This window comes from Poecilia reticulata, linkage group LG19 (genome assembly GCF_000633615.1).
Source record: "Poecilia reticulata strain Guanapo linkage group LG19, Guppy_female_1.0+MT, whole genome shotgun sequence".
Classification (NCBI taxonomy): domain Eukaryota; kingdom Metazoa; phylum Chordata; class Actinopteri; order Cyprinodontiformes; family Poeciliidae; genus Poecilia; species Poecilia reticulata.
In genome coordinates this window covers 27,906,514-27,927,966 of record NC_024349.1, presented here as the reverse complement: position 1 = coordinate 27,927,966, position 21,453 = coordinate 27,906,514, and the positions used below count along the sequence as shown (strand labels likewise).

Sequence of the window (21,453 nt, the reverse complement as noted above, 5' to 3'; positions counted from 1 at the left end):
TTAATAGAGTTAATTACAGGACAACATGATCCACTCAGCTGAGCCTGAGCTTTTTTGTTGGAAACAAAAAAGAGCAAAAATATACAATTTCAGCTTTTTATTGGTAAATCATTTTGATGTTAATTTTAATCCACTTTACAGTTCTATCATTTCTGTTTATAACAAAATCCCAAATAAATATATAGAATTTTGTAGTTCTAAAATAAGAAATCTTATGTCTATCTGTTACACAAAAGATTCACTAAAAACATATTTTGATCATTTTATTTTAACATGGCATAGTAGAAAACAACATGGTATCACATTCTTCTGTATTCTATTGAAAAGTAAGTACAAAAACAAAGTCAATTCATCTCAGAAGAAAAAGTTGATCAGAAATAAAATTAATAAAAATTTGCATGTGACACACCATGTACCTAGCAACCAATGGAAAACATCTCAGAGTATCAATCTGATAGATGTACTAAAAGGTAAACATCAGATGTACATCAGCATCAAAACAAAAGTACCTAAAATATTTCAGACACATTAAGGAAAACTCTTTCAAAACAGAGTTTATGTTTAAACCTTACAGACAGAATTCACATGGCAGAACACAAATACAGATTTTAAGCTGATTGAGGAACAGTAATAGTTCTGTTCAGACACAGGGCTACCTGCAGAACTCGACTTGAAGGACTGAGATCATTTACTGCAAAGTAGAGCTCCTTTCTCCAGGCTCTACAGCTAGTATTAGGATTTTAGATAAGAACTTTTTTTTGTCATTTTATTCATCAACCAACTGTGACTACTTATTTCCTCTAATCTGTGACACCTTCTCTTAGCTCTTGAGGTAAAATGTGAGGCTGTACAATGTGAGGCTGTACAGAGACCTAGCAGGGTGTGGTCTCATTCCACATTTTCAAAAGTGCGGCTGGCTCATTTAGTTGTAATCAGATGTGCATTGTAGTTTCGGGCTGATCGCTGATCACCTGATTCCAATTTTGGCTGATACCGATTTTTGTCTGAGAAGTTGCTAAAAATGTTGGCAAGTGGAATGACTTCTGTCAACTGAGCATGTGCAGAAATAACCTGGTGGGCAGGGAGGTCACTCAGAGCAGAAAAGGACAGTGGCTGATTTTCAGACTTTTGCAGAGGTGGGTAAGATCAGTGGATAAGATCAGCTTCTCATGCAAGTATCGATCAATCTCCCAACATTAAGGAACTCCAGGTTTATTCATCAGTCCATCCATAGTTATAACAGCCTCCCTCCTCCAGGTAAAGTTTTAAAAGTGAGAATTTAATTATCCTTTGTCATAATAACCTTAAGCAACTATTTTATATGCAAGAGCATGTCTCAAAGACTGCATGTCTTTGAGACATGCAGTCTCAAAGACTGCATGTTTGTGCACAGGACATATTTTTTTGCAAGTCTGCCATCTCCAACACATAAAAAGGCACTTTAAGACTTTATTTCACCTTGTTGGGACACATTAGTTGGTGTAGATGTGGATGTTCAAAACGAAGATTTTAGGATTAAACTCTGCTTCGTTCTAGTGTGACACCCAGCTCTCTGCTTCACGTTGCATTAAACAGCTCTATGAGAAATTAAAAACATGCTGAATGAAGTAAAAACTACAAAAACTTAACAGTAAAATCTCATTATTTAACATGTTTCAGCAGCTCAAGCCAACATGATGCAAGGCAGTACGGTGGAACAGATGCATTTCAAGGAAAAATACATCTCAAGACATTCAGTTAGATTTTTAACACTTAAAGTTAGACTATGCAACTTCTGAGGAAGGAAACAAAAAGATCTATAGAAATGTAATCTTTGCATACTATATTCTTCAGGAAACCTAGAAGCTATGAACTCATAGTTTCTAGGTTGACACCGTTTGTGTTATTTAGCAACTAACCAGTTCAGTTCAGTCAGAACTACAGCCAGGACCTGCAGGTGATTTAAAGTGATACAGTTCACACAAATGTGCATTCAGTACATAAAACACACAAGTGTGTTGAGTGGGAAAAAAAAACTTAAGTTCTCTGTCACTAGAACTTATAACCGAGTGGCAGGGGACACTCTCCTCTGCTTGGGTCTCCTTTTCTATTAGCTGATCTTATTATCCCTTTGTTGTGTTTGGAGCTGCAAAAACACAGCTGGGGCTGGAAACAAAGCAATGGGATGAGAGCTGTCGGTTCCAATCTCATCACTGCAGGCTCTGGTGCAAAACATGCATTCAGAATTTATCAGTACACAAGGGCTCCCATGTCAAATCCTACTTTTCCAGAGGCCAGCATAGAGACTCATCTAACCTGTGTGAATGCACTGGTCAAATATTTTAGTTTTTAAACATTTGGCTTGTTGCAAATGGAAATCTCTTCCTTCCTACACATTGCAGCACCTGTTTGAGGGGGGCAGTGTTTCACTCATTTTACATTGGAAACCTGATATTTCATGAATATTACGTTTTTATTAAAAGCACAAAAGGAAGGAAACGTGTTTGATGTTATGTCTCTGTTGTGACAATGGCTCTCGGCTGTATGTTTGTTGGAAAGCCCGTTTATTTCCCTCAACATGGAGACACATTTGTCAGAAAAGCTCATCAGTGTTGACCTGTAGAGTTCAGTTTGTTGGTTCCACCAAAGAAAAACCAGCCAAAGCCTCTCTGCCAACGCCAGGCAGCTCATTCTGATGATTCTGGTTTGGAGCAGTTTGTTGGATTAGATATTGAAAAGGATCAAATCAAACGCGCACGTTTCCCTTCATTTTTGTTAATATTAACGCCATCTCATATTTCATACAAACAGGTTTCTCTTCAGAAGGATTAGAAAAAACAAGAAATTAGAATCAGTTTTTTTCCCGCAAGTTCAATAACCATTCCAATCTATTTGGACCAAACCGATTCATCACTGGTTTGAATCAGCCATAAAGTTGAAGTCACAGATGACTGATGGTTGACACTTTTTGTGAAGTAACTACTGGGCTGCTGTGGTGGTGCAGGGGCAAAGCACAACCCACGTATTGAGGCCATAGTCCTCGTGGCGGTGGTCACAGGTTCGATTCCCGGCCTGGCGACATTTGCCGCATGTCTTCCCCCTCTCTCACTACCCTCCTTCCTGTCCAACTACCTTCAAATAAAGGCCACTAGAGACAAAACTAAAAAAAAAGTTTAAATTACCATCAAGATAATAACTGACATGTCAAGTAAATGTTTGTAAGTACCATTTGTGTTGAAGGTCCCTGGTGTTTAGCAAGAAGTTACATAGTCTCTCTTTAAAGGTTTTAGACAATATATAATGACAGATTTTTATTGCTAATAGAAAATAGATTAATTTTTAGTACTTATTCAGATAAATATACAATCATGTCTGGATAAGTTTTTTTCTCCCCAGTTAAACTTTCCTCATGTCTTGCAGGTTCATCAGCTACACATGAACTTACTGCCCAGCTTCTACTGAAAATAACTGCATGTCTCACCTTTTTATAAAAAAAAAAAAGAAAAACACCTGCTTGAGAGGATATCAGCCAGTAACTATAGCTCTATATTCTCATATGGACAAGCATAGCTAAATGCTAAAACCAAACTGTGAAGTGGATTGAGGTGTCGATCAAGCTGACTCTTCTCCATTATTGCTCACCAGGATTTTGTTAAAAAGACAAACAACCAAACATAGAAACAACACAAAGATGTGCAACGGCTTCACGTTTTAGGTTCAGGACTGCTGACTGCTCCACTGGTTGGCCATGGGCCTGCGAAGCAACTCCTCCACATGACGGGCAACATCCATCGTGTCCTCCAGGTCGAAATCTCCGTCTGGATCCAGCATGTTGTCACTACTGGCCACACAACAGAAGCAGAAGTTAGGAGGTTAATGAAGCACAGGAAGTCATTCATTCAGTTTACTGACTTGGCACCGTCAATCACACTGGTGTATGATATTTACATATCAGATATTTATATCAGTGCATACCTATTATCACATTTTTTTAATGTGAATTTTATTTTGTATGCCTGCCATTTTGAGTATCATTTTAAAGATGCAGCTCAAACTAAAATGTCTCAATTTCACAAACAGTGATTGGTTGTTGCCTCCTAATTTTATCAAGGACCTCAAGTCATTCATTTTCTTCTTTTCATTGCTGTCATGCATATACTGAGCACATTAAAGATAAATGAATGCTAATGCTCTTGGACCAATAAGAAATTCAATTGCTTAATTTTGCTTTGGTGTACAAAACTCTAAATATTTTCTTTCATCCGTTCATGAGACAAAATATTATCTGAACCCAAAATGCAGCAAAGGAGTACTGCAATCCAATTGCTCCAGGTTTTATTGTAAGCAGTACATAAAGTGCCAGTGTAACTAAACAGCCGACGAGCTTATGAAGAACACCACTGTGTGTTTACATGGAGGAGTAGACAAAGTTGTTGGAATGGCTGCCAGAGGACGAAGCTGTCTGGTCCATGAATGCAGCTCCAGCGCAGGGCTCAGGGTTTGGGGTGGTGAATCTACCAGAGACACGAAAACATCTTCAGTAATAAGAACAAAAAAATAAAAGAGAAGAATTGCAACTTTAAGACTTATAGAGTGACTCAGTGAATTAGTTTCAAAACCCTAAATATATCCAACCCTGAGTAAGACACTGAACAGAGCCATGAGTATTTGACCTCATAGATTGTTTTTTTTTGTTGTTTTTTTTAAATCAAACTCAAATATTTCATATAAATTCACTTAATATCAGACAAAGTTTCAAAACTGATCGTTTCATTTATTAAGGATGAAAAGTCAATCCAATTTGGATCTGTGTGACAATGTAACCAACTCATGCATACATAAAAAAAAATAAAATTAACCTTACTAGCCACACCCAGGTCTGATTACCATCAGACCTGTAGATTCAAAAAATATCTTCAACAGAAAATGTCTGACAATATGAAGCAGTCTAAATCAGAAAACAAAACATGTAGTGTACTAAAGTCGTGTTCCTTTAGTACACGACTAAAGGAACCTGAGAGCAGGTAACATTATTGTCTCTCTAGAAGTTAAACCTAGCTCTGGTATTCTAGAAGTGACTTTGAAGGGGGAATCTGCTGGCCAGTACCTTCACCATCATCCTATGTATGAGGGAGAGCTGCAGAGTCAACAGGACCATGCAGTCCACTGCTGCTACATGCTCTGAAACATTTAGGTTTGAATTAAAAAGCAAAAATCAATCTTTTAAGAGGAAAGACATTTCCAGACTGGTTAGAATGAAAACTTATAAAATACTACAAGAATGGCTGAAAATTTATATTTTTGTAATGGGCTTTTGAAGAACAGTGGTTCAATTTCCATTTTACTGTAAAGTTAGTTTTAAATAATCTTGTCCTTGTTCTCTAGATACTGCATGAGGTTTTTCTTTTTAGTTCATGACATGCATTTCAATATCCATTAGACAGGGTAGAAGTACAGCACTGTTACAATCTGAGTTTTGTGGGATTTAATACAACACTTTGATACTTGCCAACAATAACTGTCAAGAGATATTATGGAATCAACTTACTCTGGTACAACTTGTTTGATTTGTGGTTTAACGTATCCATCCACTGGTTTCGCTGGAAGATAAATAGCCTCCTTTAGCCACCACTTACAGTCATACTGATGAAACCCTTTAAAAAGTATGTGCTGATAATCAAACTAAGCAGTCGGTACACATACAGAGTGGAGGGGTGTAGTACTTGGCGAAGACCTCGTCCTTGGCCCGGTCAGGGTAAAGAAACAGAAGATGATTCAAGTCACTTATGCGGTCAGCCAGGGAGCGAATGGAGAAGTCCTTTGTTGTGTAAGGCAGCAGATTCCAGACCAGCCTTTCACCTACACAATTAGATCAAAGATGACAAGATTGGTTTCTTATTGGGGTTACCAAAACCACCATACACATTAGTCGACCAATAGGAAGTAGTATGAAGCCTTCCTATTGGTAATATTGCAGGTGTTTATAGGATATTGTTCCAGCCACTGAAGGAGTTACTGCTGCCATTAACTTTACTTTCTCATCTTGTGTTTTAGTATGTATGTTTTCTCAAACCTCCAGTCGCCCATGACTGATGGCTGAGCACACAGAGCTAGGTTCTGCTGCTGCTGTAACTTTCTTACTGTTAAACAGGACTTCAGATGCATGAATGCTCAATATGACGAACTGTTCCAAATTTAATGACAGAGTTCCCTTGGATAGAAAACTTTTTCACCAATTTGAATAATAAACTGAACTTGACTGCATTGTCTGATAATTGGGACTAAACTGGAGTCCAAGTTATGGACTTTGAACCCATCTGCATGATTGAACTGAACGCACTATACGTTTTTGTAAATAAGATTTTTTTCTGTTCAGTGCCTAAAGATGATAATTTTTTGACAGGTGTATTAATAACTGATGTGAACTGAAAACCGTAGCCAGTGGTTTGTGTTTTCCCATCTTTTTAAAATCTAATGTGTTGTAAAGATTCTCCTTCTAGAATCTGTCCCTGAAACATTGGTCTGTTTTAGTTTTAGGTTCTTATGAATGCCATTATACTGTGTTAACTGTAGGCTACCTGGCCAAGTGTTTTATACAGATAGCTTTGTGACCTGGTTATTCTGTAGTGTCTGTATATCCCAGTTATTGGAAGAAGTGTTTAAATATACACATTCTGGATTATGCGTTTTTTTGCAGATATTCTTCTTGTCCAATATACTTTTTCCAAACAGAATAGCCAAACTTCAGCTGCGTTTTGAACTGAACTGGTTGTCCTGCTGTTGGAAGGGATGCAAAGTCTAAGGCTACATTCACACACCAAGTATTGACGCTCATTTCCAGTGTTTTGGGGAAATCTAATATTTTTGTGTGGTCATACAATTAGTTAGTCCCAACAGTTTTCAGAAGTAATAACTTCGGCTCCATCCACAAACGGATTTTGAAGTTTATTCAGCAATGGGAGCCAACAGTATTGTGACAGAATTCTTACATAACATCATAAACATAATTTTCAGCCTTTTTGTCATAATTTACTGCAGTTGGCTTCTTCTGTTGCAGAATTATGATGCACAACTCACGTCAATGACATAACCATTACTACATTAATAAGAATATTGTAATATTCAATTTACATGTCATCCAACCTAATACAGCCCGATTGTTTTTTTTACCTTGTTTGTTGGGATTTTCAGCCACCCAGGCAATAGTGATGCCTCCGATCTCAGAATCACTGAAGCGCAGCAGGAAGGTGCCGTTGGGTTTAGACATCAACATGTCCTGAGCCTGCTGCTTGTTCACAAACCCAAGAATAGCCCTGAAATCACATCCATGGGGCAAATTAACCCAACTGTCTTTTTTTCTGGGTCAAACATTAAAAAGTGTGAAACTTTCAATAAATGCCAAACAGTGAAAAAAAAGACTAATAATGCACCATTTTAAATTTACAAAAACAGCTTTTTTGAGAAGAGTCACATAATTCATTACCCATCATTCCAATGAGGCTTCAGGTGTTTCTTCATGAGCTCTACCACTCCATCAAACCACTGCCAAAAAGTAAAGTTGCGTCCAGGCAGGTTTTCCTGTTAAATCACATCAAATCTGTCAGTTAGTTTCCAGAAATTACAGAAAAAATCTTAAACCAGAAACAACTGTAACACCACAACAAGTTGGTTAATATAAAATACCTAAGTGTTATGTGGCACAGCTTTAACAAATAAAACTAGTAGTAACAGAGAAGTTGTGATGTTCCTCAAATATACTTGCTCTACTATCAACTTCATTAGAATACAGTAACTGCTGCAAAAGTTTAGAACAAGTAGCTGCTATATTTAAAGTTTCCCCATTTAGACACTGCAAATAATTAAGCTTCAATTCATGTGACATTTTATTGGTATTCATTTAGTCTTAGTTAGGAACGGTCACATTCATCTGCTGGGAGAAAAGCTTAAATGAGAAAATGAGCCGGCCTCACCCGGTTGAACTGGGCCCAGGAAATAGTCATGTTACGGTAATCCTCAGGGTTATTACTGCTGTTTGAAAACGCTTTCTGTGCCAAGAAGACTAGGTTATCTTCAGTCAGGCCACGCCCACTGTGCATTTCTGCCTTGTACTTCATATCCAGGGCTTCACAAAGCTGGGTCCACAGCACTTTGTCAGGGACAAGGAATGGCACTCTTCCCTATTGAAGGAGAAGGTAAAAGAACAGTGTTAATAAAAGTATGGCTAGCTAAGGCAGGGCGGAGATTCCTTTAATTTACCACCATTTTTTCCACTACTTTTATTTTAGATCATAAACAGCCAAATCCTTTTAGTTTAGAGCATCTAATTGTTGCAAGTTAAAACTAAAAACATGTACTGTGTTTAATGTAAGGAAAATTTGAACTTCTTGGCCATTAAAATGAATAAGTAGAAATCTGTTGGTACATTCTTACTTTAAACACCTTATTTTACTTCATCTGAAGACACACTTTAACATTTTCCTCTGTGCTGGCTTCTGAGAAGCATTAGAAGGAAAACAGACTGAAAGCATTTTAGAAGAAACTAAAACAATTACAATGATTACTAGAGATGTGCCGATCAGGTTTTTTCCTGCCGATACCGATCACATAATTATTATTTTTTTAATCATAAGCACTACCGGTTACCCCGGTTACTTTTTCCACATTACGTGGAAAAAGGAACCATAATTTAGACAAAAATTTGTTAACTTTTTCCAAGAAAAAAAAAAACAGGCATTGTGCAAATTGTACTGCTATCTGTAATACCATCTTTAACAGACTGAAAACATATGAAGGCTCTGAAGAGGCTAAATAAAACCTCTCAACATTGCCAAAAAATCCAAGTATAAAACTTAACATTCAAAGGCAAAAGCATTACAATAAACAATCCTGAGTTACTGAATGAAAACTTCCTGATAGCATGGCGGCTAGCTGATTACTGCTAGTTCTGATTGGTTTCTGACTGAGCGGAGTAATTATGCAGAGCAGGGAGGAGATCAATTATTTTTTAGAGATCATCTGTCTCATGTTAGGACAGCGAAAGTTTTAATACGCATGTAAAATTTATTTTTTTAAGTTAGATGCTGCAGCTTTAAACAGAGGTTCGGTGTGAGAGTCACTACCAGGTGGAGCAGAAACGGCTCCGTCTGTGAAATATTACTACCTGTAGCGTGTGGCAGCGGTTCAACAGCGAGAGCAGAACCAGCGTCTTACATCGCAGCTCGAAGACTTAAATAATTTTGCGGGTTATTCGTTTAGCTTTCTGACCGTCATGCTAATCCGGGTGAGTGTTTGTAGCTGTGCGCTGCTTTACCTGCTATCTGATCCTCCGTATGTCTTTTTTACTGCAGTGAGCCTTGATGTAGCCAAACTCCGTCAAGTATGGCTTTGTTTTTATGCCATATTAGATTCGTTGTGTTGATGCATTTTGACGTGCTTCAATTTTCCACCGCAACACGCAAACTTCCTCAGTCACTCAGTGCGTTATAGTTCCACATCGCTTAGGATTTGTTGCTGTGCGTTTGCGCAGTGTGAAGGAAAGAAGAGACCAGCTGCACAGGCAGGCTGCGAAATGAAATGCAGGTGATCGGTTTGTGTGATCGGCAACAAAAGACTGTGATCGGAAATCGGCCGATTATGATCGGTGGCCGATCGATCGGCACACCTCTAATGATTACCATAATATAAAAAGCTGCATTAAACATTACTTTTGTGTTTTCTTGTATATGAACTGTAAAGTTTCAGATTGTGGAAAAGATAATTAAAGATTCATACTTTCGAGGACCAGTATCTTACCGGCTCAGCAAAGGCGTTGTCCCACAGGACTGTTGCTGTGGCGTTATTGTCCTGACTGCCATGGACAATCACAACGACCGGTAGAGACAGAGTCTGCAGGTCAAACATAAAACATTAAAGTCAACAGGTAAACAAAAGCATTCTGAAATTATTTGAATGGGATAGGATTGAACAGAACCATAGAACAGTACTTTTACTGGACTGTTTTATGGTTCTGATAGTAAAAAAAATGAATGAAATCTTTTAAGGCTTCCATGTGAATGACCTTGACATGAAACACCAGCTCGTTTCCTCCAATGCTGAACTGGGACTCAAACAGAATTGTAAACTTTTCCTCTGTCACAGACTCGGCACCTCGACGATCCGAACGCTTAATTCGCTTCAGTGACTGAGAGAGAACAAACGAGTGACATGTTGGACATGAAGCACTTCACCACAACAAGCAGAGTGATAAATGTGTAACTTTTTAAAACCAAAAGCTCCCACATAGAAAGGGGATCAAATCCCTAACCAAGCTGAGGTTTTGGGATTCACTGAACTTTGAGCTTTAAAGCTAAAGAAATGACCAACACATACAGACTGGATCACTGTCAAAATGAGAAAAACTGTACACTGCAGTAGTGTTTTACATTATGTACAACGTGATCAAAATTTAGGAAGTCAGTACTTATTATTAATAGGGATCCACAATAGATAGACATCAACAAAGGTATTGGCCGATGTTGGTCATTCTTTTCACACATTGTATCGGTTCGATATGTGAAACTGGGCCGATATTAAAACTGATGTTTATTTCCATCTTGTTGCCATTTGTGATTCTGGATGTGGATGTGATTAAAGTTGGCTCTTTGGTTATGTGACAGTAAAGCAGCGCAGGATTGTGGGGAGTTTAACTGAAGCACAGTACAAATGTATGTTTTTTCATGGTGTTGATTGATATCAATAATGTATACAGCTCTTGTATACATTATTGATACAAGGGTCTTTTATAGAAAGCAAACAATTGCTTTCTATAAGCAAACAATTTACTGAGTGCAGTAAAACAGTTTACCATGTTCCGGAAGTGTGCACTTAGAGTGCCTGTGGCCTGGTGGTACTCCATTACACAGTTGTTGTTAAGGATTTCTCCACTGCTTTCACTGTCAAGGGGAAAGACATGTAGACAGACATTCATTTCTCTATACTGTCCCTTTAAGAAAAAAGCTAAACTAAAACTAGCTCAACTAAATTCTATCCAAGGCTAATTCAAGTTAACTGTATAACAATAAAACATCTTGTATAATGACGATCTTTAAAAAAAAAAATACAATTATATTCTTTTATTGTCACTTTCGTTTCTGTAGTTGTTAGTGTGTAGACAGTGCTTGCAAAGTCCAGGTGAATAAAAAAAAAAAAAAAAAAAGTTTCCCTCTGTGTTCACATACTGACTATATCATGTTGTCACTTTGAAACTGAAATGTTTCACCTAAGAAACTCTTTAACCCGTCTTTGCAATCACTGTTACTGCTGTATTAAAAAAAACTTCAAGTATAAAGAAACAATCCTTAGCCTGGTACGGGCACAATTGAAGCCTGGTGGCTCACCAGGTTTATGATGCACTGTAGGAGACCCTACCCAGGGCAGCCATTTGTCTCAATTCATGGAATGTATCAATTACTGTACATCACATTAACCACAATTAAAAATGTAATGTTTCATTTTAAAAAAACAAACTGAAATATTTGCCTTTTCTTATCCAATAAAATGTCTGGTGGAGGTTTTGAATGAGACAAGTTTCCATCCAGCTAAGCTCCTCACCTGTGTGTGCTTTCATTCTTCAGCAAAGCTTTGGCTTGCTGCTCGCTAACAATGACAGCCTTGACCTGCGGTGGGTTCATGTGGACATTGAGCTTCCCCCCCACAAGAAGACGGACAGTAGCTGCGAACTTCGTCTGGGTCTTTAACACCTGCGGCGGCTGCTTTTCAATGATGAAGGTGCTGAAAAACAAACACAGCAACATCATTATCAGCAGTTTACAGCTGACTGATGAACATCAGAGTATGGATTAAGAGAAAGTCAATGAGAGATTATTCACTGCATTAGAAGAAAAATTGGATGGGGGAAAAAAAAAAAAAAAAAAGAAAAGAAAAATTTGTAGTAGAGTTGTCACCATTCTAATAATTTAGACCATTTTTGATATTGCAGCAGTACTTTGAGAGAAATTGTTCTTTTGTGGTAAAGAGCAAAAGTACAATTAATTCCAATAGGACAACATTTTAACTTCCGTAATTAGGGCAAAACTAATATAATTGAGCTCTTGTTTAGAAAAATATATGTAAATATTAATATGTTTGTAAGTGTAACTTTCCTGTTAAATCCCCAAAATATAAAACAATATACCAGTATAATGTTATTATCACCAACATACAGTTTAACATCCTGTATATTAGTGCACGTCGCCTGTATGAATGACGTGCACCAACACGTCGCACCACTGGAAAACAATTTGATCTTTTTAGGACTGCTTGGGAAAGATTTCCAGGAAAAAAAATCTGATTGATCCAAATACACATTGTGCATATAAATGAGATCTGTTGAAAATCCCTGCATGACTTCATGTGTTCAATATGGAGAAATACGTGGCTGAGTTTTACCTTGTGACCAGGGCAGAGATGATGTCAGTAATGTCAGCGTTGAGTTTGGTGAGCAGCTCTTCTATCGAACCAGGCAAAGGGAGCTGCTGGGTAAGATGCTCACAGCGCCGAATCTGCTGTCGGTTCTGCCAAATCAGGTCTGCCAGCTTTTCGCACCTTTACAAGAAGAAAAGGGAGAAATACCTCAAAAGTTTATTTACAAAATAAAAATAAATGTCTTTAGAATGCAAATTTTTTATTCAACAGGAGATTAAGAATGAGTCCCTCCAGGATTTTGTGTTTGTTTTTTGCCAATCAAAATCACTGATGATGTGGTGCTACTTTATAAATATTTGCAAGAATTTAGCAATAAAATCTTCATATCAATCAAGGACTATCATTTAACATCAAGTAAAGCTGAGACAGATGCATGGTAGAAGTTAGAAATGCTGCCACCTGCAGGTGGGGGTTAGAATCACTTTAAAGCAAAGTTTTTGACCATTTGTGCAATAAATTCACAATTACTCAGTAGCACAAAAAAATGCAAGGATTTGATGATATTGCATTAAATTCCTTGATCACAAAATAGTAAAAAAAAAAAAAACGAAAAGAAAAGAAAGGAAAGAAAAAGCTCGAGGGAGTGAAATCTGTCCAGGTTTTACCAGGACTGCAGAACGTCCAGCCCCCCCTCATGAGGGCCCCCGTTTCCAGCCAGCTGCTGTCTCCTCTTCCATTGAATGAGTTCCTCGTCCAGGATAAGAGTCTGCTGTTTCCTCAGTAAACCCAGAGTCTTCTGGTGCTGATCTGCCAGGTCCTACCAGCAGTGGACACAATGAATCATCTGTGTGTAAACCTAACTTCATAAGCTCACAGCAAACAAACTCTGGTCCAATGAAAATGTCACGTTTGAACACATCCTCTGTCTCAGCCACAGTCCAACAACATGCACCGACACGTCGATCTGCTTGGCTGTGGAAAACTATTTGAGCTTTTCAGGACTGGTTGGAAAAGATTTCCAGGAATTATTTCAAAACCATTAGCAAAGCTCTAGATCCAGTTAGCAGAACTTGAGCAGATCTTCTGAAAAATTAAACATTGCGAAACTGAGAATCTTAAAACAAAACCTAAAGCTCTTTTTAAACAGACATTGTATATCATGTCTTGTAGTTTCATTAGAGCAGCTCACTCTTAACATCTGTAACAGCCAGAAGGTCCGAGTAAAGCCACCTCATTTCTACCTCCTTCTTAAGGATCTAGTGCTTACAGTGAGCTCTGATGGATGTTGTAGGAATCTGAGATCAAAGACAACACCCAGCGTGTATAAGAAGCCTGGCAGGTCACCAGGCTTTACCTGCGCCCCCATCAGGCTACTGACTTTATGCAAATACAAACACCAACTGTGTTTTGCAAAACGCAAGAAATAAGTAGTGTGTGTTCATACAAGCCTGTATTTCTGTAGTGTGCTGGCCTCTCTGGTGAGCCAGGCCTCCACAGTGGCCCTCTTGCTCTGCAGGGCGGCTTCCCGCTGCGTTCGCTCTGCTGGGGGCACTGAAGATAAGCTGCTCAGCTGGGCTGGCACAGGGAAGGGCAGACAGCATGTTAGAAACACACCCTGGTGCGTATCTCAGAGAAAAGACCATGACAATGCTCTGGTGACACTAAACCAGCCGGGCATTGCAGTAAAACCTATCTGGGCCATTTCATGCATTACAAGACACAAAGGCTGTGTACCAAATCGAGATAGTATCGATAATGAAAGCAATTGATTTCCTGCATTAAATCAGTTAATCTTCTGATGGATGAAAACAAGCTCAATAATATCCATGTGGATGATTTATAGTTGTTCTTCTTTACACCAAAAACTGGATGACAGACGTCTCCATATGGTGTTTTGGTCTCACTTTGTCCTTTTTTGAAGGACACTTTTGTTTACAGATTTCATAATTCATTTTATTTGTAATGAATTACAAATAAATTACAATAAATTGTAATGAATTTACAATTCGTTACAATTGTAATTGTCATTTATTTATTTACAATAAATAAATGAATTTATTTATTGTAAATAAATTCATTATTTACAATAATGAATTCATTGTAAATTCATTACAATAATTCTGGATATTTAAAATGTCTTCCAGTTTCAATGTTAAACAGTCGTTAGAATTTAAAGTATATTGAATTTTGAGAATGTGTTAATGCTTTATTATGCCATTACTATTATATTATTTAAAAATGGTCTTAAAAAAAAATAATAATATAATGGTAATTAAATTGTTCCAGAATAACTTCTGGAACAATTTAATGTCAAGAACATTTGTTACTGTGACAAGTCCAGTATGAATACATATTAGAACACCCAATGACAGCCTGTATGTTTGTCTAACATATTTGACATTTTAATAATTAGTTCAATTATATCAATACTGGGAAATTCTAGTAATATCCCAAAATAATAAAACAGAAGAAGAGAGAGAGAAAAAAAAAAGAGGACACCCTTAAATCACACCACCATTGTTTCAGGTGAGAACTTTACGTCTCCCCATTTGTTTCGCTCTGTTTAAGTCTCAGACATTTAGTTCAACGCTCCCGACTGTGAAAGAGAGTGAGCATGATGGTGAGATCTAAGAACCAATTGAAACCTTCAGGAAGTAGACTGTAACAGCTCCTGAATCCGGTAAAATATTTTAAAAAGTTCTCAAAAGGAAATTAAAATCAGTCATTCCACTGTACAGAAAGTAGCCTGCAAGTGGAGGACATCCTAAACACCTACCATCGTATCCAGATCTGAGAGAAGACCTTAACATGCCAAAAGACAACAATATCATCATTTATCACAATAAATTCTGGGACAAAAACTCTAAACTATCATCACAGAACCATAAGCTCTGGTTGCTGTTGAAGGTCCATGCCTGTTCAATCAGAAGAGATTGAACAAGTTTGACCTTCGTGGGTTTTATGCAAAGAGGAAAACTTTACTGTCTGAAACAAACATGAAGGTCAGACTGAAGGTCACCAGAGAGAACGCAGACAAAGACCAGAACTTCTGAAGTCATGAGTCTAAATGTAATCATGTGGCCACAGAACAGAGGACATGTTTGACAAATCAAACACACGAATCCAGGAAGAGAACCTCATACTAACTATGAAGCATGGAGGTGGATGTGTCATGCTTTGGGGACATTTGTTATAGCAAGACCTGACAAGAGCATTAGATGGTGTCTGAGGAAGATGACAAAAACACCAACTCTAGGGTTTAGTGGGTACGTTGTTCTGATTTTTCCCTCAGGCAGGAAAAACACAAAAAATGAAAGTTGGAGTAAATTTCTGGTTTGAAAATGTTCATTATTGAGGTTTGTTTCACCAAGTTTCCTTTGAAGAGCAGTCTCACCCTGGATGCGCAGGTTTTCCTGGTACTGGATGATGAAGTATTCCTGGCTGTGCTGCAGCTTCCTCAGCTCATTCTCTGTCTCCTGTGTTGCTAGGCGCAGTTCTTCAAAAGCTTGGTTGATCTGTTGATGTCGCTGGGACAGCGTGTCCATGGCCTGCCCACCACCCCCAGAGCTCACCTGCACACAGAACCATTAGGAAACGTACTTTCAGTTTTGATGGCAACAATTACAACCGACAACGTGCTATTGTTCTTAGTTTTATTGCTCTGCTGCAGTCTGGGAAGTAATTTTTTTTCCCACAAATGTCAGCTTATGATTTAAAAAAATAAAATAAATTAAATTTAAAAAAAACAAAAAAAAAAAAAACTTACATTTGTTGCTTCTTGAACTAGTCTCTGCTCCGACTGCAGGATGTGCTTAATGCAGCGCACCAATTCAAAAGGACAGCGGTCATAAGTGCTCTGCAGACAAAAATGATTCCATGTGGTTAAAACTCAGCATTTAATATCCCTTTAACTCACATGACAACTGTGCGTCTCTGGCACAATGAAACACCAACATTTATAGTTCACTGGCACCTGGGGGGCTGTTGATGTTAATGTGAGGATCCCTATAGATGCATACATTTCCGAGTTTGTTGTTCTGGGACAGACAGGAATGTGTCAACACAAATCCAAGGAGGAAAGACGTCTCCAATGACCGTAGAGAAGCAAGTGTTGCTATTCATCAATCTAAGAAGGGTTATCATTTCTAAACTTGTTAAAATCCAGTCATTCCACACAAAGAAAACATCTTCACACGCGACAAAAAAATCCAAATGCTCATCAGGAGAGGATGTGCCAGGAAGTTTACACAGAGGCCTGACTGGAAAAACAAAACTCAAGAGCTATTTCCTGTTATTTTAAAGTTATTTAAAATAAAATATTCCATAATTTCTAAGTTAAATATTTCATTTTGACTTCTTTTGTAGAGCTATGAATAGGTGATCCTGGTGATCTCATATCCATTTTTACATGTCAGATTTGACAAGCTACTTTAAATAATATTCCTATGTACACACCCACCAACACTGCAGTTCAGTACACCAATCAAGCCCATATTTACACTAAAAGTGTTTGTGGCATAACCTTTGAAGTCATGTACAAGGTTCTTTTCCCTATGTAACCAAATCAACATGTTATCTCACAGCGTATGATCAGTAGTTTTCATGTATCTAGGCGATACCTGAAAAGCAAAGCCACCTGAGGAATCCTGAAAATCCAGTTTTGTGCTTACCGTCCTGCCCTACACTGAAAGTGAGGTAAGGATCTCAGCACATACACCGAGGGATGCAGGTAGCACAGCTAAAGAACACACGTGCTTAAAATGAATGAAACCACACACCCAACCACAGGGGCTTCAACAGCTACCTTGAACTGGCTGGCTAAATGTCCCAGCTTGATCTTGAGAAGAAAGCCATCCTCTCCTCCCTGAACCTGTGCTTTTTTCTGCAGCTCTGCCACCAGGTTGTCAAGCAGACGCTTGGCTTTAGCCTCTTCTCCTGGATTATCCAAATCCACAGAGTCCCTAGGAAACAAATGCTTTATTAGAACTAAAGCACTATAAAAGGACAACGCAATTTTAATTCATTGTGAAAAAAAACAAAAAAACATTTCAACAAAACTCTGTAACATCTATGTTTCGATCACAGAGACTCAGACAGAATCCAGCACAGGTTTGCTGCATACCAAGGCTGGCTTTCAATCCACTGGGCCAGGTAGTGTCGCACCTCGATGGGGAAATGCTGGCCGTACAGCGCCTGCATCTGATGCAACGCGTCGCCCTGAAGCTGCTGGGCCTGAATCCACATTGCCATGGTGCAACCTGTGTAACCAAGACGCAAGTCGGAAAAGACGCCTGGAAAACAGGGTTTAAAAACAGTTAGCACTGAAAACCATACAGAACACCTAGAAGACCGCATGAAAGAACAACTGTGATGCATGTTCAAGAAAGGTTAGCATGTTTGCTTGAAGCAATTTAAATTCTGCCATAAAGAGGAGAACTAAGTGCGTGCAGACTTTAACTAGCCATTTATGTGACTTAGTACAAGATCAAAGCTTCAACGCTGTTGGTCTTGTTAAGTTACTTTGAACTGTTGTAAAAGTCAGAAGAAGAAGAAGTCAGCCACTCCCTAAAAAGTAGGGGTGCACCGATTGCAGTTTTCTGTCAATCACTGACCTTTAAGAAGGATAACCTGGTGATTTCTTTTTTGGTCTGAAAAGTCGCTAAATATATTAACAGTGAGGTGACTGTTAGCTGCGCTCGTACAGATGTGACCTGCTGGGCGGGTCCGTCAGTCAGCCCTTTCGCGTCACAGCAAAAAAACGGGACAATGGCTGACTTTCAGGCCTTTGCAGAGGTAGATAAGATCGGTTTCACATGGAGTAACGCCTGATCACCCAAAATTAAGAAAACCAGGGACGTTTTATTGGCCGGCCAATTTATAGGAGAGTCCCTACTAAAAGCTCCTCTGATTGGGCAGCTGAGGAGAGGAACAGACACTGAGCCTGTCAGATACTTTAGCATTCTGGTTCTCATTAGGAGTGGGCTGTGTGGTAAAACTTACTTTTATCTTTCTGTAGAAGTATGTAGCTATACTTCTACATATTTGCATAAAACTTTGTTTTGCCAGAATAAAAGCATACAATATAAAAGGTACATGTATGTTTATCATCTACACATCTGCTTATGCAAGATCCTGTTGAGTGTGTGTATGTATATATGTGGGTGTGTATTACCATTACTTAAAGTGTGTGCAATTTCCAATATCCTTCCATCACTTTGCTACTAAAACAAAAAAAGTATTATTGTTCCACTCCATGCCATTTTCCAGGGGAGTCCTGAACTGCTATCAGCCAAGAAACAGGTATGGGGTTACCAGCCTGCAACTAAAAAATATATATAAGCACACTAAAATAATCACTCCGCTCCAGCATTTAGTCCACCCCAACATTTCTATCCAGCAGCGCTTGCATCCTGCAGGCAGACTCATTGGTTAATAAGAAATGGGTAAGTTTTTTATATTGTTGACTATTGGTTTCTGAGTAGAATTACTTCAAGACATTCCTACATTCCACACTATAAAGTAAGTAATAAAAGTATGAATGATTCATGCTGATATATCAGGTCAGTATTGGCATCATCCAATACGCAAAGCTGCAATATTGGTATCGTATCACAAGAGAAAAAGTTGTAACTGGACATCCCTACTTATTCTATTGTACAGAACCCTCTATGGGACATGGGGAATTTTTTTTCCCCTTTTACATTACCTCGCAAAACTTTTGCGCTACCTCGCAATAGGTTTTGCGTTTTCTCGCAATAATGTACTAATCAGTTCATGGGGCATAATTGAACACTGTAAGCTTTTCCTCATCATACTTTCTGCTATAATATAAGGTTTTTGTGAGGTTTTTCCATGCATCTTCATATCTTGTTGTGAAATATCTTAAGTTTTATATCTTTTTCTTTAGGACAGAAATGCACCACACACCTATGATATAAACGCAAACTTTCCATAAGTAGGAAAGAAGAAAAAATACAACCAAACTATTTGGACTACTAATCACAGGATAATCAGTAGTCTGACCATTTTAATTGTGTCTCTTTTGTGTTGATAATCTGAATCAGATGTGTCAAACTCCAGTCCTGAAGGGCCGCTGTCCTGCAGTTTTTAGATGTGCCACAGGTAGAAAACACTGGAATGAAATGGTTTAATTACCTCCTCCTTATGTAGAGGTCTGTTAATGACCTAATTATTCTTTTCAGGTGTGGTGCAGCAGAAAAGAATGCACAACTTTGCACACCTATTAAACTCCAGTCCTGAAGGGACTGGAAGGAAGGCAGGTGTTGAGTTTGGAGTTTGACGCCAGTGGTCTGAATGGTTTAAAGCAGTGATCCCCAACCCTGGTCCTCAGAGCCCACTGCCCTGCATGTTTTAGGCGTTTCCCTGCTGCTGCACACCTGGGTTGAATTAACAGGTGATTAACTGGCTTCTATTGCAGTTGCAGGAATGCAAAGGAGGTAATGCAATCATAGGAATCAGCTGTGCTGGAGTCCAGACTCAACAGAAACATGCAAGACAGCGGTCCCTGAGGACCAGGGTTGGGTACCAATGGTTTAAAGGGCCGTTTTCGTGCAGTTCCATCTCAGCCTTACACAAACAGACATAAACATGCAGTGAATAAGTTGATTTTCAATCAGTTTTTTTGTGCCAAAGAATTAACAGGTTTTCACTGAGGCTCTTTAAATGTGTATATATTTGAAATTTTAAATTGACAATGACCGTTTACGAAATAGACGGGCAAATATTGCAGTACGCATGTTGGGAGGTAACGCAAAAGAAAAAATGTCCCCCATGTCCCGTGGAGGGTTCCGTACTATTGATACGAGTTAATTAGGTACAACAGAAACAAAAAGCACAGTTATGCGACAGGTTATAATGGTAGATTGAGACTTTGCTTCACCTACTTTAGATCAGTCAGCAAAACCATAAACCCGTCAAAGTGTATCAAAGTGAATAAAAAGTGCATTGTTGGCTTTATGGTAGTGTGAGAAGGTTTCATCGGTTCTCATGTGGAACTTCCAGGTAGGAAACGTCAGTCTACCTGGAAGTTAAAGACACCGTAGCTTCTAAGCGGTGCAGTACACCGATACGGGCGCTGAAAGCAGAGGTTCTCTGGAGAGAACGTCTGTGTCCTGCTACAATAATGTGTACAAGGCGAACGACGCAGTAGTGAAGTTCTATTCAATAAGTTACTTTTAAAGCGGTACGCCAGCTAGCTGTTGGTAAGCTATCCCATTAGCTAGCAGAGTGAGGAACAAACAAAACTTCACTTCATGCTCCAAACGCAAGCGTTTCATTTCCTGAGGCCTTCACTCACCTTTGTGGAGGCTGCAGCTCCCCAGTGAACGCCACACACGAGCGGTAAAGATTCAGCTTAGCCTGTCATGCTGAAAGCTTGTCCCTCAATCTTACTTATAGTTCTGCTAAGCAGGCTGTTGCTGATTTCCGCTCCGACACCAATTAATAGAATGTAGTCAATTTACGACTTCAGACTCCAAACTGCAAATCTCGCTAAATCTCGCTCTGATAGATTAATGTTGGCGGCGTGTTCGTGTGACTGAGAGAGTTTGACGTTTGTATTTTGCTGCGCACCGAGCTATTTCCGGGTGTGTTGTTGAAGCTACAGACGGTCTCAGAAAGTCCCACCTCTTCCTACCTACCGGGCGTCAAACTGCCCGACACCAGGTGTGTTTAAACCCTGCGTGTTTACTGCAGACCTGCTGGATATACACAATATTATTCATTTTTTCATGACCGATATAACAACGGGTCGCCCAATAATCATAGAAACAGTAAGTTTGGCATGTAGCGAGAGCACTCTAATCCTCTTCCATATTGGCATTGTTTTACAATTTTAATTTTGTTTTTATGGAGCGGGTTTTTTTTTATCACTCTCAAGTTTTTCCTCATTTTAATCTGATATTTTTTTTCTTTTTAAAAAGTAGGAATTCTGACATTTTTAATATCAGAATTCCTTTCTTTTTTCAGCGCCTATGATCATTTCATTCTGTTGTAGAATTTCGATGAAAAAACTGCCTAACCGGCATATATTTAACAACATTAGTTAAGAGC

At 38.7% G+C, this 21,453-nt stretch overlaps 1 protein-coding gene across 2 annotated transcripts; it reads right to left on the bottom strand.

The window, feature by feature from the left end:
- Positions 1–246: 246 nt before the first annotated feature.
- Positions 247–21,018, bottom strand: LOC103482184 (signal transducer and activator of transcription 5B-like). Of its 2 annotated transcripts, none has more exons than XM_008438183.2 (19): positions 20,699–21,018; positions 17,504–17,672; positions 17,186–17,342; positions 16,148–16,237; positions 15,776–15,953; positions 13,826–13,956; positions 13,047–13,198; positions 12,406–12,561; positions 11,569–11,748; positions 10,823–10,910; positions 10,037–10,159; positions 9,772–9,864; positions 7,950–8,156; positions 7,463–7,557; positions 7,150–7,292; positions 5,683–5,838; positions 5,528–5,579; positions 4,392–4,493; positions 247–3,820 (listed from the first exon to the last, which is right to left on the bottom strand). In XM_008438183.2, the coding sequence occupies exons 2-19, from the start codon at positions 17,629–17,631 to the stop codon at positions 3,697–3,699; spliced, it is 2,355 nt and encodes a 784-aa protein (XP_008436405.1). In that variant the 5' UTR covers positions 17,632–17,672; positions 20,699–21,018; the 3' UTR covers positions 247–3,696. The 2 variants fall into 2 exon arrangements, with proteins under 2 accessions (XP_008436405.1, XP_008436406.1); XM_008438184.2 differs by having other exon boundaries at positions 17,504–17,639.
- Positions 21,019–21,453: the final 435 nt, after the last annotated feature.

What these genes read in the sequence shown, in the direction of transcription:
- LOC103482184 (XM_008438183.2), bottom strand. Translation starts at nt 17,631, where the DNA reads ATGGCAATGTGGATTCAGGCCCAGCAGCTTCAGGGCGACGCGTTGCAT. An exon ending in CACTACAGAAATACAGGCTT is followed by an intron (nt 13,199 to 13,825) that starts GTATGAACACAC and finishes CACTGCTGGTAG; the next exon opens with GACCTGGCAGATCAGCACCA. An exon ending in AGCTGGTGTTTCATGTCAAG is followed by an intron (nt 9,865 to 10,036) that starts GTCATTCACATG and finishes TTTGACCTGCAG; the next exon opens with ACTCTGTCTCTACCGGTCGT.